This window comes from Protopterus annectens, chromosome 3.part0, assembly GCF_019279795.1.
Source record: "Protopterus annectens isolate FY-2018-M chromosome 3.part0, PAN1.0, whole genome shotgun sequence".
NCBI lineage: Eukaryota > Metazoa > Chordata > Ceratodontiformes > Protopteridae > Protopterus > Protopterus annectens.
The window spans coordinates 844818243-844837047 of record NC_056731.1 but is presented as its reverse complement, the minus strand read 5'-3'; the positions used below and the strand labels follow the sequence as shown (position 1 = coordinate 844837047).

The 18805-nt window shown below is 38.1% G+C and overlaps 1 protein-coding gene across 3 annotated transcripts in view; it reads left to right on the top strand.

Annotated features, from left to right (window-relative positions):
- The window catches only part of PIGN (phosphatidylinositol glycan anchor biosynthesis class N), a 1150670-nt gene that overhangs the window by 52672 nt on the left and 1079193 nt on the right, over window positions 1-18805 (top strand). For all 3 annotated transcript variants that reach the window (XM_044065181.1, XM_044065178.1, XM_044065179.1), the window contains exon 3: window positions 9913-10034. In XM_044065181.1, coding sequence (XP_043921116.1) covers window positions 9913-10034 — 122 coding nt within the window. The remainder of the gene's footprint in view (window positions 1-9912; window positions 10035-18805) is intronic.

Here is an 18805-nt window from a genome sequence, read left to right as displayed (position 1 = left end):
AGGCACTTGGTCAGTGGTATCGCTAAGTACGGAGTTGAGAACATTGTGCCTTTTTAACCCGATTTTACATTGCTCTGTATAGCTGCATATTTTTGCAGTCTGTTGGCATTTTGCTATTTTTTTATTGATTGAAAACTTGATTGATCACTTCCTGAGGCATATGACATTCCCATAAAAAAATAATAAGTGTGACATAGTAGGAAGATCCCCATGAAGAAATCCAACCATCTTTGCCTTTTTTTAGCTTGGGTTCTGTGTACCCAATATAGCTGTATAGAGTGTACTTTTTTCAGAAGAAAACCTGTATAAGTGGGACCAAATTGCTAGAGCCCATCCCATAGCACAAAACCTCTTAACTTTAGGGCAAAGATTGCTCTCTTGACATTAGCTTGGCTTTATGTGTGGTGAGCTTTAAAAATTAGGGATTTGTAATTGGGGAAAATAGACAAATCCCAGAACATAATTACCAAGGAAGTGTGTCAGGAGCATGGCACGTTATTAGCTTCAGTACAATCACACATCAGGGGACTGTAGCTCCATGGATTCACCAGCTGATAGATGAATACAAAAGCACAACCATCTCTCGATGCCCCTTTAGAGGCAGACAGGGTGCTGCCTTTTTGAACTGACCAGACCTCGACTCTGGATCTTAGTATTCCCCTATCACATGGTGGACTGCAGTCAGTGACAGTGCCTTTTTGAACTGAGTGGACCTCAACTCTGGAACTTAATGTATTCCTGTCAGACACTGACAGCTGGTTTAGTGTTAGATTAGACAGATAATACAGTAGTGAAGGAAGGTACTCGGTAAGCTGTATGCGTACAAGACATGAGGTTTATCAGTAACTGTTAATGCATCTTCTACCCTGTATTTGCACAAGACATGAGGTGCATTGGCCACTATTAGTGCATCTTCTATGGTGGTACTGCAGCCTTGTATGTGCACAAGACATAAGGCTCACCAGCCAGTGTTGGTCTATCTTCTATGGGGACTGTTCCCTCAGATTATCAGGATCTGGCCCCTTCTGGAAGAATCCTTGCCATTTGGTTCTTTACCCAGTGGATAGCTCTGTCAGAAAGAGACCTAGCCTGATGAAGAAGCACTTTAAGTGGGATGTGGAAGAGGCTTAAGAGTGGCACCAACTAGCAAGACTTGACTAATACAAGGGAGAGCAGGGTATTAGACCATTTTGTTCAGCTGTTATATAGATGTGCAGCTTTGGGCATCAAGACTGCTAGCTGCCAGATCAATGTTTCACAGTACCTGGCAGACTTTAAAAATTCCCCTAGAGTACTCTGTCAGCAGTATTGGGTGAGCAAATTGGTGTAACTAAGGAAATTATATTTTTGAGCTGGGATACAGGATCTGAATTGCCTAGACCTAGTAAGGCCTTAAGTTTAATTCTGACTTAAGTCACGTTCAATTTACCAACGTAGCATGCCAGCAGAATGTACAGTATGCCAGATATATGACCCCTTTTGAATAGCAACTACAAAATCTTGAAACCTTTAATATAAAGGGTATGCTAGGAATCTCACGATATTCATGGTTAGCCATGAAAATACACTGAGAGCATCTTCCACACTTATGTGTCCCAATTTTGACAGTAGTCCCATTAACAATATTGCCTTTCTTCTTTTCCAACAACTCCTTAAGGCTGGAGTTCCTCTTAAAACTATATTTCAAATGTTTATTAAAGGTATCCAACCTACTGGGCATTCTTTTGAACATATCCCTGAACCTGTTAATTGTTTTCTTTATCCACCAAGTGTCCTGGTCATAGGTAACGACTAGGTAAGGTGTGTGGGGTAATGTACTGGTTTTGGATCCCCATTTGTTCATTAAAGGCTCACCATAGAGTAGGTGTGTGTGTGTGTGTTTGTGTGTGTGTGTGTGTGTGTGTGTGTGTGTGTGTGTGTGTGTGTGTGTGTGTGTGTGTGTGTATATATATATATATATATATATATATATATATATATATATATATATATAATATATATTGCCCCCCCATCCTTGTAAAACTTGTCCCTTAATAGGAATAATAAGTTTGTCTGGATACCCTCTCTCTAAAAAAAGGCAATGAACATAATCTAACTCTTGAAAAAATCATTCCTTTTAGAGGTCATCCTGGCTACTCTCACCATTTGTCCTTTAACTATATTGCGTTTTGAAAAGAAGGGTGGTTACTCTGATAGTTCAGGAACGAATTTAAAAAACATTTTTTCCTGTAAACTTTAGATATAAATTTCTTATTCACCAAATCTTTTCTAATACAAACATCTAAATAATGGATTTCTTTCAATCCTAGCTCATGGGTAAATGCCAAGAATTCTGTAGTGGAATTTAGAAAATCAATAAAAAGGGGGATGGTCTCAAGTGGACCACTCCACACAATAAAAATATCATCCAAAAAGCGAAAGTACCTAGATATATAGTCTTTGTATATTGTTATAAACACATAATTGATTTCCCAATACAACATAACAATGTTGGCAAATATGGGGACACAGGAAGAACCCATGGCAACCCCATCCAATTGGTGGTATAACTCCCCTTAGAAAATCAAAAAGTTATTTTTAAGCTCTAGTACCAGCCTAAAATCATCAGCAGAAAGAAATCTAAAGTCTATTAACATGTGTTCAAACCATTCTAGACCTATACTGTGTGGAATAACTGAAAGTAAATCTTTGACGTCCACCGTCACAAATATTAATTCAGCCTCAAAATCTAAACTCCCCATTTTCTGTAAAAAGTCCCAGGAGTTTATGAGAATGTGTGGCTATTTTTGTTGATAAGATTTTAGTTTTGTATCCACAAAGATAGCCAAGGGTTGGGGTTTTGACCCCTCTGAGGTGACAATTGGTCGTAGAGGGGGATTGTCCACTTCTTTATGGACCTTGGAGAATCAAAACATACTCTGTATAAAGGGCTTAGTTAGCTTTAAAAAGTGATGAAGTTGTTTGTTAATCAAGCCCTGGGTTAAGTTGTCATCTAGAATTAAATCAATCTTCCTCTAAGCTATATTCAGTTTGTTCCTAGATACCACACCATATCTATTATCTGTGTTCAGGCTCTCCGTAATTTGAGTGACATAGTCCATGTTATCCATAAGAACCACCCCTCCCCCCTTGTCAGGTTTCATCACTCTCAATTTGTCCCTTTTGGTCAATTCTATTAACACCTTCCTTTCTTCTGTGGTCAAATTATTCCTAAACCGTCTATGTTTATTGTACTCTTTTCTTAACTCTGTGGTGACAAGTGTCTCTGAATTGAGTAGTTCCTGATTCAAAGGAGGATTAAATGTACTCCTAACTAGTGTACTAATGTGCTGGACTAATGGCTGATCTTGGTACAAAAGTTCCAGATTTAGTTTCCTAGTAAACAATTGAATGTGTAGAATCGTATTCGCTAGATGTCCTCCCTTCGTATTCACAAAAGTAAATAATTTCTGAAGGAGTTGTTGGAAAAGAAGAAGGGCACTATTGTTAATGGGACTACTGTCAAAACTGGGACACATAAGTGTGGAAGATGCTCTCAGTGTATTTTCATGGCTAATCGTAAATATCTTGAGATTCCTAGCATACCCTTTAGATTAAAGGTTTCAAGATATTGTAGTTGCTATTCAAAAGGGGTCGTATGTCTGGCATGCTGTACATTCTGCTGGGCATACTACGTTGGTAAAACTGAATGTAACTTAAGACAACATGTCTATGATATGTAGGAAGAAGGAAACAAATGCCTTTTTTCGGCATCTTATGGGTTGTGCCCACGCAGATTTTAAATTTTGGTCCTTGAACAGGTGGTTACCAGTAATAGAGGAGGGGATTGGGAGAACAGGTTGGAGTACAGGGAGATGATATGGCGTGGGATGCCTGTTCTCCACCTGGGATTAATGATCATGTGTCACTCCTCCCTGCAGTAAAGATGAAGGCATCAAAGCCTAAAAGGACAAATAAATAAACTCAGTTGTGAGTTTAAAAGTAATAACAATCAAAAATACTGTGTACATTTTTTACATGTACATTTTTTCACACAGTCATCCTGCCACTAACAAGTATCTTGTATTTATTCTAGTTGTATTTATTCTTCTTGTTATATTTATTAATATATACATATTTTTTATGAATGTCCTTCTACAATAGTGTTTTTATGTGCTAAGCCATTTTACTTATTGTAATGTTTTTTATAAGTGTTTATTCATATATGTTCATTTATTTCAGCTATTAGAATGAGTTTTTAAATGACATATATATATATATATATATATATATATATATATATATATATTTGTTAAAGAAATGTTTCTTATTACAGTCATGGTTTTTGGGATGTAACATCACTTCCTGAATCAATGAACTAATTATGTTAAAACCAATTTGAAGGAATGGTGCTGCTTATTAACTTTTTGCTGTAATTGGTTTTTGATTCTGATGAAGTCTTCTGTAAGGAGATGAGAGTGCTTAATCCTGCTTGGTTTTATTTTTTCATGTGGTTTGGAACTATTAAATATTCACATTCACTGTTTCTGAGCCATTGTGGTTTTTCCTGCAACATTACTGTTGGTTTACTGAGGAGGGACTGCCTTTATTGGAGCTCTGATTGGCTGGATTGTGTTTTTCAACTGTACCTAAACACCAGGAATCTCTAAATGGATTCAGGCAGCACATAATATGTGAATAATTTATTTTATTTATTTGTATTTGCTTACTGGTAGGTGGGTTGATCCAAAGACCTTTTATAACCTTGATTGGGGAACAAGACAACAACAATACATTATACAAGAAAAAAATAGTAGGATAGATTTTTTAGTATGTTTCCATTAGTATATGGCTCATAGTTTTATAGTCGAGACAAAGTTTTGAGTGCAGTGCTATAGATGTATCTGCCAGGGCTACAGATGGTAGAGACATTTTAAGGAGCCATACTAGGCTGAAGATTCAGCCTTTCATGAGGATGTCAAGGACCAAACTGTAAATGCTTCCTGGAGAAATCTTGCTCTCGTGCTCATGAAATCTTTGAGATGGGAGGAAAAAAATAACATAGTTCTGATGACAGAGCATTCTTTTTTTTCATTAACCTGCCTCTAAGTACAGTAGAAATTATCTCTTGAAGAGATGACCTTTCAACAGAAGATAAATCTGGGGTGATCAGGCTAAACAAAAGAAAGACATTGAAAAGGTTAACTGGAGGATCAGAGTAGGCTGGAGAAGTCAGTGAGTCAGGAAAGGTATAATGGACCTCCCCTGTTCAATCTTTTAAAGGATTTCAGGCTTACAGTCATGCTTGGTAGTTGATCTACCCTCTCTTATATCCTCTTCTCCCCAAATCATAGGTTGTAGGCTAGGTTCATTCCGAAGTCTATATCTGACAGGGAAGTTGGACTACTGGGTAATAGAAGTGATAATGTCAGTCTACAAGGTAAGATTTCTAAACTTTCCATCTTCCTGTGGGAGTACTCCGGGTCACTGCAGACTAGCTTTATCAGAACAGATATGTAGGAATATAATTGTTTATGTTATCAGCTGTGCTTTTGGTCTGTAAATCATTATCCAAGACTGAGGTGGAAAATTTGGCCTAGCTTTGTTTTTCCTTTTCCAGACAAGTTGTAATAGGTTCAAATTAATCTAAGAATTTAAAAGCAAGTATCATGTCCCACATTGTTTTATATAAAACAAAATTATTGTACTGTAAAAAATTAAATTAATTTAATGAATTGACATTAAAGTGCTGTGCAGATTAACAAGGCAGAAAAAAGCACTTACATGATTATGCGTTCGTCTATCAACAGATTGTGTTTTGTAAAGTAGAACATTAAACCTCCTTCAGAAATCTCCTGAATTGTATTTTTTTTTCTTTTTTGACGTCTTTACACTTCGGTGTTCCAGAGGAGGATAATATCCTGTTCGTATGTACAGCTTTGAAATCTGTTTGGTTTGAGTGCTGCCATTTGGTTTACATGCTTTGTGAGTTGAAAAGTAAGCAAACACCAACAAAAATAGTCAAGAGAGACTTGTTCTACTAGAGAAAATGCTTGAATTAAGCATGAATTCATGTACTATGTACATTCAGGTGACTAAACAGTGATTATTGTTTTCTTTTGGAAATTGTTACATAGTCTAACACATTATATAGCAGAAGATCAACAATGTTAATGCATAGAAATACATGAAGTAAAACTAATAAATGTAATTAATTCACAGCAAGAATATTAATAATACTAGTGGTTAGTATTTAGTATAGTAGTAGTAGCTAGTAATTAGTATTAGTAATATTTTATATTAGAAAGGCTTTCCTTCCCATATATCTTTATAGTAACCCCTTTGATAGAGCAGTTAACATCCCAGGTAGCTATAGAAAATGTACATCACATAGAAAAGAGAACTGAATTGTCTTTGAGGTTCTTACTGATTCCAAGGAAAGATGAACTCTGGAGATCCTTCCTATATATTTCCTCTTTAAATATGTTTCTAAGGGTCAAAATCTGAAGTTGCCAACCTTGTAGGCTGTCTTACACCTACGAATGCCCAAGGTTTTCCCAGTGAACCTTGACAGTGAAATGTGTACTTACATTCCCTTTGTTAAGGACATATGACCTTCCTTAGATTTTGGGTAGCTCCTCAACAGTACTAGTTTGTTTCCTTACCAGGACTCTACATTGTGCTTAGGATGTTCACAAAATGCTTGGCACCTTCATTGCCTACTTTCAAGATGTACTGCAGATAATTGCCTATGGATGAAGAAACTTAGTTTGTTATCCATGCTGTTTCTGTAGTTGGACTGTATGTCTTGTTGAATTCGTTTGTGGTGGGCAGTTTTTAGATTGCTGCCTGGCTGCATTATTTGTCCAGTGGTTCCCATCAGGATTATTTATTTATCGAAAGGCAGAAGCTCTGTGTACTAGATTCGGTATGAGCTGGAGAGTAGTTGTGCCTTGGAGAGCAAGAGTGCATTATTTCTTAGTGACTTTATTTTCATTTGTTGAAAAGCAAGGTTCTTATCCTTATGTTTCTGGGGTGTGGACTGCTGATTTCATGGTGTGGAACAGATGGGAAATGCGCACGTTAAAAAATTTGAAGCTGAAGTTTCATCTCAGGGGGATCCACATCTAAACATGCATAGCTGATGAAAGAATTGAACTCTATTAGTTACTGACAAAATGAAGGATTTCTGTCTTTTACAAGAATCAGTAACTTTGTTATTTCTGAGACAATGCTGGATGCTGCCCTGTGCAAAATTTTCCTTCCTGCAAAGAAGGTCACTCAGAATTATTATGTTCCTGGTATGCCAGAAGGAAAACCTTTGCAGTAAGGTAGATCCCAGGGCACTAGCATATATTTCCACAGGTGTCCTAATTAACCCTTTGCTAAATTGTACATGAGGAAAATTCACTGGTCCTTCAGGAACATGTGGGCTCAGTCACCTCACCCTCTCAACATTGATCTTGTGCTGAACCCAGCCATACTAGTTACAAAAGAATCTGAAATTGTTGTCAGCTTCCTCACAAAGCATCCCTACCCCGACAATGGATACCGTGTACTTAACCAGGGGTGCCCGTATTGGGTACCTGAAGGTAGAGGAACAGTGGGACCCATGGCACAGTAATTAGGTATATCAATGTCAAGGAAATGTTTCATCTATACTGTACTTATCTCCAAGGACACTTGGAGTCCAGGCACATTGTCACTGGTTCTGGATAACAACACAGTGATTTTGTACTTCAGCAGTGGGGGGAGTGGGTCTTACCAGTTATGCAGATTAGCCAAGAAAACATGGGACCTGATATTTTACACTGCCTTCATCTTTTAAAACTGTGTACATTTCTGTAGGGGCTGCCAAAAGGCTGACATTTTAAGTCTCACTGATGGTCTCTTGACTGGAAAAGTTTCAAGCTTATAGTACAGCATTGGAGAACCTCTTATGCATACTTCTGTACAACAACTCCCCCTCCCCAAACTGCCACATCAAAACTCCCCAAACTGCCACATCAAAACATTTTGTTCCATGGACTTATACCAGGACACCTAGACCACAAGTTTCTTTTCAATCAGCTTGAGCCAGCATTTACTTTATGCCTTCTGTCTGTTTCCTCAAATATGATGAAGGTCGGGTAGGAGAAGGCCAGGATCATTCAAATCATGCCCTTCTGGCTCAGACAACTTTGGATCTCCATTTTTCTGCAGATTTAGGCCAATGACTCTCACAAAGCATTGCACCCTGTTAACAAGAAGGGCACATTACCCTGCCTCTTTATCTCTACGCAACCTCAGCTAAATTGCCTGAATGGTAAATCCCTACTGCCAAACTGGAAAAGTTATGAACTGACTGTTCCTTGCGGATTAGTTAGTGTAGTGGGTTACTGCTCCAGTTCTGTATGTAAAAGGTGCAGGTTTTGAAACCTTCCCGCCTTTCATGCTACATCATAGGATGAGAAATTGGCAATTCACTCATGGTCTGGTCTCCATGACCGAGATCAACAGTAAGTAAATTACTTCCCAACTAACATACTCCCCCCATATAACCCTTAGCTACCTCATTATTAACATACCTCATTGTATAGGCATCAAAGGTATTGGTGGACAAAACTGGGTTGGGTTGCAGAGCTAGGCTTAAAAAGATGCTGGTAGTTGTTCGCTTAATATAAGCCTATGAACCTCTGCCTTATTTAGGAAATGGAGAAAAATCTCTGCCTTATAGTCAGCTAACTAAACTGACCATTTGTCATCCTTAACACAAAATATGCTTAAGCTACTTAAGCTCTGTTTCTGTCTGGACTTGCATAGATGTTCATTAGGTCTCCCTTTCAGCTCTTTCAACATATTTACTTTAGATCCACTGTTGTCTTTTCTAATAGCCAAAACTTTTCTGTTTTCCTTTTACACAAATATCTTCCATTGCATTGTGGTTTATACTGACCAGTCTATATTATCATGTAGTCCAGAAGCAGATCAGTACATCTTGTATAACAATAATTTTACACTGTACACAATCTGTACCAAAATATTGTACACATTATAAAAAATGTACTATGGAGCTTCTCTTGCAGAATTCATTTAGCACCAGGCTGTGCACCTTAAAATCCAAAGTAACAAAATTAATGTTAAACATACTGTAAATCATAATAGTAGTTTGTGTCATTCTTTAGTTTATTTACACTTATGTGTACTATACTTACTGGGTTGGATGTATTTCTGTTATTTCTTAATCATATAACAGGACATGTTAGATTAAGAATTCCTTCTCTGTTCATAATTTTATCAAGATTTTTTTTGTCTAGCCTATAAACTCTCAATCTGCCTTTATTCTACTCAGGACCATAGCTCAGGGATTGGTTTGCTAACTGAATCTGAGTCACACACGTACATAGCCAGGGCTTCATCCCTCTGTTCCGTGGAACTGGCTTATGTCATTCATATTTTTTCCTAGTTTAGCTACAGTGTAAAACATCTTGCACTTAACTAACAGCTGTGGTATATAGTCTCCAAATATGTTGACTTTCTTCTTGATTTCATGTGATTATATAGTAAAACTATAACATAACTATTTTTATTAGTTAGTGATGACATTGAGACTGCCATAATTTAAGAAAAGATATGCAGGTGCTTCAACAAAGTATTAATTTAAGGGTGTGCACACTTAAGCAACCATCTTATTGTATGTTTTTTATTTTTTATATTTTTCCCCTAACAGATTTGTTGGTTTTTCAATTGAATTGTACAAGGTATAGGTCACATTAAAGGTGGGGAAAGTTTTGAAATGATTTATTGTGGTCTAATTTTTTTATACCACAAAAACTGGCATTTTAACAGGGGTGTGTGTTTTATATCCACTGTATGTGGTGCCTTATTTTGTGGTTTGCAGTCCGTGCTAAATCCTGATGTTTCATCATATATTTATTGTATTTATTTTTCCAGGGATATTATACAGACAAAAGGCAGCTGGGGTGTATCTCATACTCGTGTTCCAACAGAATCAAGGCCTGGTCATGTGGCCCTGATAGCAGGATTTTATGAAGATGTCAGTGCTGTTGCTAGAGGTATAGTGAAGAATATTTTTGAATTAGTATTTGTTTTCATTGTATTTAGAAAGTAGAACTATTTGAACTGTGTCCCAGGTTGAATCCCAAAGACAAACAGGAAGCATCTTCTTTAAAGGGACCTTGTTGATGATGTAATTGTGTATATTGCATTTAATTCAGTTCAGACACTTGAGATTTTGATGATTTTTTTTGAATTAATAACAAAACCAAAATAGTCTTTTTAAATACTATTTCCACCTTAGCTGGTCTGACAGTGGACTAAACTGATTACATCTGGGACACAAATATTCAGCTGTTAGAAATGTATTCTGTAAGAAAACATGGTAATATAATATCCCTGCCTTTACTAATAATCATTTTTCAAAAGTGTATTGGCTTTTTGCTCTGTTTCTATCAGTGATTGTATATGCAAAATGGTTTGACGTATTCCTGATTTCATTATCAGGGGTATAACTACATCTTGAACATTCATGAAACAAATAAATGCATAAACATTGTAAGAGATTGAAAATTTCACTTTTATTAGGAAATACATGATGATTTTGGTCTGATGTTATTTTAACACTAAATATGCATGTTATGCCTTTTATGTTTGTTATCCTCACCAGAACTAATAGATGCACCTTTGAGTTTGACTGAATATTTTGAAAATATTGCAGTTTGTTCATTTTAATGGCAATTCTAGTTTAATTTGAACCTGCCTAGAAATGGCCACATCTTGGTAATGGAAATATGATAACTTATCAAAGAACAACTGTGTGAAGACAGACCTGCGAAGAACACGTGCAAAAGCCATAGCTGCAAAAATGAGGCTATACTGTTAAAGTATTTTTTTTCTTCAGTGTTCAGTAACCACATATATGATTATATTAGTTTAAGAGGGAGTATTGGTGAATCTCTTCATATAGGGATTGTGGGAAACATATGCCCTTCATGAAACACAACTGTGAAAGGTTAGTATGAATATCAGTCTGTACTAGTCTGGCATCTTTCAGCTGATCATAGTCAAACATCCAAGGTGTTCTATATCTGTGAAATTTGCCTTTTTTGGGTGGAGGGACACTGGCACAGATAGAGGCAGTCTATGTGTCAAAGTAACTAATTTATGGTCTAGCCTTTAATGAAGAGAGAGAGAGTCTGTGTGTGTGCATGCTTGTGTGTGTGCATGCTTGTGTGCGCATGCTTGTGTGTGTGTGTGTGTGTGTGTGTGTGTGTGTGTGTGTGTGTGTGTGTGTGTGTGAGTGAGAGAGAGAGAGAGAAAAATACAAGCTGAAAAACATTACTGCAGCAATCACATTTCACTTGATTACTTTTGAACATCAAGGGTGTACCCAAGAGATAAAGTGGTTATTTTGGTGAGGGTGAGGTTGAGGAGGAAGTCTGTGTGACAGAAACTACCAGTTGATCTAGTGTGTCTGGTGCAGTGTGTTTGCGTGACTCAAGCTGAAACACATCACTGTGGTCAGTTTTTTTTTTCCCCCAGTATATCACAGTTTAATGCTAGAGGGGGTCGCCATCTAGAAAATTATCTTTTAGGGAGTGTAGGGCTAGGATTTGTTAGAAAACTAATTGTTGATCTGGCTTGCCACAGACAGTGTTCATGCATGCATGCATGTGTGTGTGTGTGTGTGTGTGTGTGTGTGTGTGTGTGTGTGTGTGTGTGTGTGTGTGAATTTGTGTGTGTGTAGTTGTATGCATGAAAGTGATTATATGAAAACACTGAACTACATTGCTGTCTTCAGAATTTTTCACCTCAACATCAGAGTTATTTTCAGACAGAACATAGTTATTTTGGGCAGGCATAGTATATATATATATATATATATATATATATATGTGTGTGTGTATATATATATATATATATATATATATATATATATATATATATATAGCGGCCACGGTGGTGCAGCGTTTAGCGTTACCACCTCACAGCAAGAGGTTCTCCTGTTCGATCCTTGGCTGGGGTGCCTTCTGTGCGGAGTCTGCATGTCTTCCCTGTGGTCGCGTGGGTTTCCTCCGGGTGCTCCGGTTTCCTCCCACATACCAAAGACATGTTATAGGTGGATTGGACACACTAAATTGGCCCTAGGCGTGAGTGCGTGCGTGTGTGCCTCCTGTGGAAGGTTGGGCGCCAGGCAGGCAACTCAACACCGTAAAACTCCACTGCCAATCATGAGCGGACAGTGATCTGCTGTGGCGACCCCTAACTGGGAAAAGCCGAAAGAAGAAGAAGAAGGTATACATATATATATATATATCATCTTCTTTCGGCTGTTCCTGTTAGGGATCGTCACAGCGGATCATCTGTTTCCATTTTTCCCTGTTCTCTGCATCTTGCTCTGTCACACCAACCACCTGCATGTCCTCTCTCACTGCATCCATAAACCTTATCTTAGGCCTTCCTCTTTTCCTGTTACCTGGAAGCTTCATCCTTAGCATCTTTTTCCCAATATACTCAGCATCCCTCCTCAGCACCTGTCCAAACCAACGTAATCTTGCCTCTCTGGCTTTGTCTCCAAACCTTCCAACCTGGGCTAATATACTTATTTCTAATCCTGTCCACCCTTGTCACACCCAGTGCAAATCTTAACATCTTTACCTCTGCCACATCCAGCTCTAACTCCTTCCTTTTTGTCAATGCCACTATCCCAAACCCATATAACATAGCTGGTCTCACTACCCTCTTGTAGACCTTCCCTTTCACTCTTACTGGTACTCGTCTGTCACAAATAACTCCTGACACTCTTCTCCACCCACTCCATCCTGCCTGTACCCTCTTCTTCACCTCTCTTCCACACTCACCATTACTCTGAACTATTGATCCAAGTATTTAAATTCATCCACCTTTGCCACCTCTACTCATTGCATGCTCACCATTCCTCTATCCTCCCTCTCATTCACACACATATTCTGTTTTAGTCCTGCTGAACTTTATTCCTCTTCTCTCTAGACCATATCTTCATCTCTCCAGGGTCTCCTCCACCTGTCCCCTACTCTCACTACAGATCACAATGTCATCTGCAAACATCATAGCCCATGGGGACTCCTGTCTGATCTCGTCTGTCAACCTGTCCATCACCATTGCAAATAAGAAAGGGCTCAGAGCTGATCCTTGATGTATTCCCACCTCCACCTTAAACGCATCCGTCACTCCCGCCGCAGACCTCACCGCTGTCACACTACCCTCGTACATATCCTGTACCACTCTTACATACTTCTCTGACACTCCCGACTTCATCATACAATACCACAACTCCTCTCTAGGCACCCTGTCATATGCTTTCTCTAAGTCAAGAAAAACACAATGCAAATCCTTCTGACCTTCTCTGTATTTCTCCATCAACACTCTCAGAGCAAACATCGTATCTGTAGTGCTCTTTCCCTGCATGAAACCATACTGCTGATCACTAATCATCACGTCCCTTCTTAACCTAGCTTCCACTACTCTTTCCCATAACTTCATGCTGTGACTGATCAATTTAATCCCTCTGTAGTTACTACAGCTCTGCACATCACCCTTATTCTTAAAAATCAGTACCAAAAACACTTTTTCTCCATTCCTCAGGCATCCTCTCACTTTCCAAGATTTCATTAAACAATCTGGTTAAAAACTCCACTGCCATTTCACCTAAACATCTCCATGCTTCCACAGGTATGTCATCTGGACCAACAGCCTTCCCAGTCTTCATCCTCTTCATAGCTATCATTACTTCCTCCTTGCTAATCCATTGCACTTTATGATTCACTATCCCCACATCATCCAACCTTCTCTCCCTCTCATTCTCTTCATTCATCAACCCCTCAAAGTACTCTTTCCATCTGCTCAACACACTCTCCTTGCTTGTAAGTATGTTTCCCTCATCCTTTATCACCTTTACTTGCTGCACATCTTTCCTAGCTCGGTCCCTTTGTCTAGCCAATCAGTACAGGTCCTTTTCTCCCTCCTTAGTGTCTAACCTTTCATACAACTCTTCATATGCCTTATCCTTAGCCTTCGCCACCTCTCTCTTTGCTATGCACCTCATCTCCTTATACACCTGTCTACTTTCTTCATCTCTCTCTGATAATCCCACTTCTTCTTTGCCAACCTCTTTCACTGTATACTCTCCTGTACTTCGTCATTCCACCACCATGTCTCCTTGTCCTTCCTCTGTCCAGATTTCATACCAAGCACCTTTCTAGCCGTCTCCCTTACTAGCTCTGCTGTAGTTACCCAGCTATTTGGTAACTCTTCACTGCCAACCAGTGCCTGTCTTAACTCTTCCATGAACTCCACCTCACAATTACCCTTTTTCAATTTCCACCATTTGATCCTTGGTGCTGCCCTCACACTCCTCCTCTTCTTCTTGATCACCAACGTCATCTTACAAACCACTATAGCGAACGGAGATGCTCCGCAGATGGAAAATTCGAAAGACGGATGTTCGAATTTCTATTTTGCTAAACACCTCCACGTTCAAAAGTTCATATCAGCAAATGCACTGCGCATTCGCTGATATGAACTCAAAAGTACTGTGCAGAGATCATGTTACTGTGCGGTTTGGGAAATGCATCCCTTTCCTCACTGTACTGCAATCTCAGAGTTGGAATATATATTAGCAGGGGATGTGGGGGGCTTGCCCCACAACAAAAACGTGATGTCAGGTGTAGCAGTTGGATTTACCTGCACTCTTATACAGACATCACTTGATCCGTTCAACGGTAATGTCGAATCTGCTGAATTAGTTCAGCAGATTCGACATTGTGATCTGTTGAATCTTTTTCATTTCGCTATTCTTTGTCTGTGTTCTGAATGGGATATATTTTGTTTTGCAACATTTTGATAGTATACCGATATATGTATGTATATATAAAGAGAGTTAGATCAACATTATACAGATGTATACACAGTCATCATACAAAATGGCTGACGTCTGCTGTCATTTGGTCATAGTGAAATAGATGTCATACTGGCTTGTTAAGGTAATTATGATTTGGTTAAGGACAGTATCTTTGTGAAATATTAATCATCACAGCAGTTACAGTGGATATAAAAAACTTTACAACCACTGTTAAAATGCCAGGTTTTTGTGATATAAAAAATGAGACCACAATAAATCATTTCAAAACTTTTCCCACCTTTAATGTGACCTATAACCTGTACAATTCAATTGAAAAACAAACATCTTTTAGGGGAAAAAATAAAAAAACGTACAATAAGTTGGTTGCATAAGTGTGCACACTCTTAAACTAATACTTTTGTTGAAGCACCTTTTGATTTAATTACAACATTCAGTCGTCTTGGGTACACACCTGCCATCAATTAAAGAGACTCTGATTAACCCCAAATAAAATTCAGCTGTCCTAGTCGGATTTTCCTGACATTTACTCAGTTGTCTGCTACAGCAAAAGCCATGGTTCGCATTGAGGTTACAAAGCATCAAAGGGATCTCATTGTTGAAAGGTATCAGTCAGGAAAAGGATACAAACAAATCTCCACAACATTGGATATACCATAGAACACAGTGAAGACAGTCATCAAAAAGTGGAGAAAATATGGGACAACAGTGACATTGCAAAGAACTGGACGTCCCTCTAAAATTGATGAAGAAACAAGACAAAAACTGGTCAGGGAGGTTGCCAAGAGACCTACAGCAACACTGAAGGAGCTGCAGGAATTTCTGGCAAGTACTGGTTGTGTACTACATGTGACAATAATCTCCCGTATTCTCCATATGTCTGGACTATGGCTTAGGGTTGCAAGACAGAAGCCTTTTCTTACACAGATAAACATCCAGGCCCAGCTAGAATTTGCAAAATAATGCATAGTCTCCCAAAAGCATGTGGGAAAATGTGTTCTGGTCTGATGAGACCAAGGTTGAACTTTTTGGCAACAATTCCAAAAGGTACATTTACACTTCACATCACCAAAAGAACACCATCCCCAAGATGAAGCATGGTGGTGGCAGTATCATGCTTTGGGGTTGCTTTTCTTCAGCTGAAGCTGGGGCTTTAGTCAAGGTGGAGGGAATTAAGAACAGTTCCAAATACCAGCCACTTTTGGCCCAAAACTTCCAGGTGTCTGTTAGCTGAAGAAGAATTTCACCTTTCAGCATGACAGTGACCCCAAGCATACATCCAAATCAGCAAAAGAATGGCTTCACCAGAAGAAAATTAAAGCTTTGGAATGGCCCAGCCAGAACACAGACATAAATCCAATAGAAAATCTGTGGGGTGACTTGAAGTGGGCTGTGCACAAGAGATGCCCTCGCAATCTGATAGATTTGGAGAGCTTTTGCAAGGAAGAGTGGGCAAATATTGCCAAGTCAAGATGTGCCATGCTGATAGGCTCTTACCCAAGAAGACTGAATGTTGTAATTAAATCAAAAGGTGCTTCAACAAAGTATTAGTTTAAGAGTGTGCACACTTATGCATACGGCTTATTGTATGTTTTTTTATTTTTTTTTTATATTTTTCCCCCTAACAGATTTGTTTGTTTTCAATTGAATTGTACAGGTTATAGGTCACATTAAAGGTGGGAAAAGTTTTGAAATGATTTATTGTGGTCTCATTTTTTAATATCACCAAAACCTGGTATTTTAACAGGAGTGTGTAAACTTTTTATATCCACTGTATATATGGACAGTTTAACTTATTCACAGTCAAAGAAGCTGCCTTATCAAAAGAGACATACTCAACTGGATTGGTCATTCTGTAAAAGGAGCTGAAATGATTGCTTCATTCTTTGATTTACAATGTCATGGAATAATGTCCATTTCACAGTAGATGTGTACATTTTTTTTTTTGTAAATATATTGTGCTGTTATAATGCAAGGAAGAAGTAAAATCCTTCGTAGTTGTCCTTAACACGATTTGTTAAAGCATTTGACATGTTCAGTTAAGTACAAAAGAAAACATTTTGAAGAATTAGTAGTCAGGGATTCATTGTATGACTCTTCCATTACCTTTGCTTCTAAAAGTACATCATAAGAAAAGTTTGTAACTTAATATGAAAAGTTATTCCTCAAAATTTGTTAAGAGAAAAAAGAAAATTGTCTCAGAGATTTGACCCTGTATTAGGTGGACATCACCAAAAGGCGTGCATGACCATTAGAATGGCAGTCTTTGGGACATTTCACACCTGATTGACCAAGGATAATTACTTTAAAGTTTTAATAGTGATAGTCTGATATGTAGCACTATGCTTAGTATCCATTAGAGATGAATATATTATTTATCTTCAGTGTGGGGAAGAGTAGTACATGTCCAGATTATATTTGTATTGAGTTGTTATTACATCAGATGTAACACACAAAAATACATGCACATATATGTACATGCGCATGCACACACACAAGCACGCTTGCATATACACGCACACACACATATACACACACATACATATACATGCACACACAAATATATATGTTATACTTATACTTTTCTCCAGGAAAAGGAATATTTTCACTGGAAGTGTGCCACCACCAAACTTCCTTGCAATGCTTTTTGTAATATGGTTTGGCTACCTTCAGCAATGAATTGCATTCATGTCCTCATTGGATGGAATTGCAATTTTAGATGTAGTTTATACCCAGGTGTTCAAAAATAGCATGCGGCAAGATTTTTCTAAGAATTGTCAAAGGGAATCTGATGTATAGCCTTTTATTCTGAGCTCTTAGCTGCCACTTGCAAGCTTTTGTAGAAATCTCACAATCATTGTTTGCCATGTTGCATTTTATTGGATTTCCACTGGGGGTGGGTATATGACTTCTGTTGTGGGTGGGTGGGGACAATATCTGAGTTACAGCTACTTCAGAATTAAAAGTTGTATATATTTCTCATAAAAAAGGATATTTTTTTCACTGGATTTATGCTTGCCTTTCCCTTCTAGAACTTAAATTCATGTAACAACACACTTTACCTGAAAAGAAAGTTTTGTACATGTCTTTGTACCTAGTATTACTAGGTGTGTGCATTTTTGTAGCTGAGAGTCATGACATATTTTTTTATAGAAATTGACCAGAAAATTTAAAATGGTTGCAGAAATGTGGTCTTGTATTGCTAAGTAAATTGAGTATAGATGTATAGCTATCTTTTTTTTTTTTTTTTTTTTACTTTTAACCATTAGTTCACTAAAATCAAGCATGTAGTATTTGATTTTACTGTCAAACTTACAAATATGAGTATCAGACTTATATTATCAATTTATTCTAATTATGTTATCAGAGCTAAAATTAGTAGTTATTTATAATAAAGTATTCCTACTATCACATTAACTTTTAGAGTAAAGCATGTTTCAGACATGCAGTCAAGCATCCTCACATCTGAGGTAGTGCTGTTTTCTTTCCATATGCTTTATATGGTTTAACAGCTGCGGTGGTACAGCGGTAGCAATGTTGCTTCACAGCAAGAGGTTCTCCTGTTCGATTCTCGGCTGGAGTGCCTTCTGTGTGGAGTCTGCATGTCCTCCCCGCGGTCGAGTGGCCTCCGAAAGACATGCGTGAATGGGCGTGCCTTCGCTGAAGGTTGGGCGTTGGGCTGGCAACTTGGCACCATAAAAATCAACTGCCAGTCATTAGCAAAGAACACAAGCTAAGGCTAGGTGTGGATAATTATCTCGCTATTTTTTCATGAAAATTATATTAGAATATGTGAAAAGTTTTTGGAGGTTACGGATAAAAGCAGTCAGAAATTTGGGACAACTTTCTTGAAAAATGGTCAGCAGAACTTTACTGGGAAGTGACTTAAATGATTTAAGCAACAGAATTAAAAGATAGCAGCTAAATCAG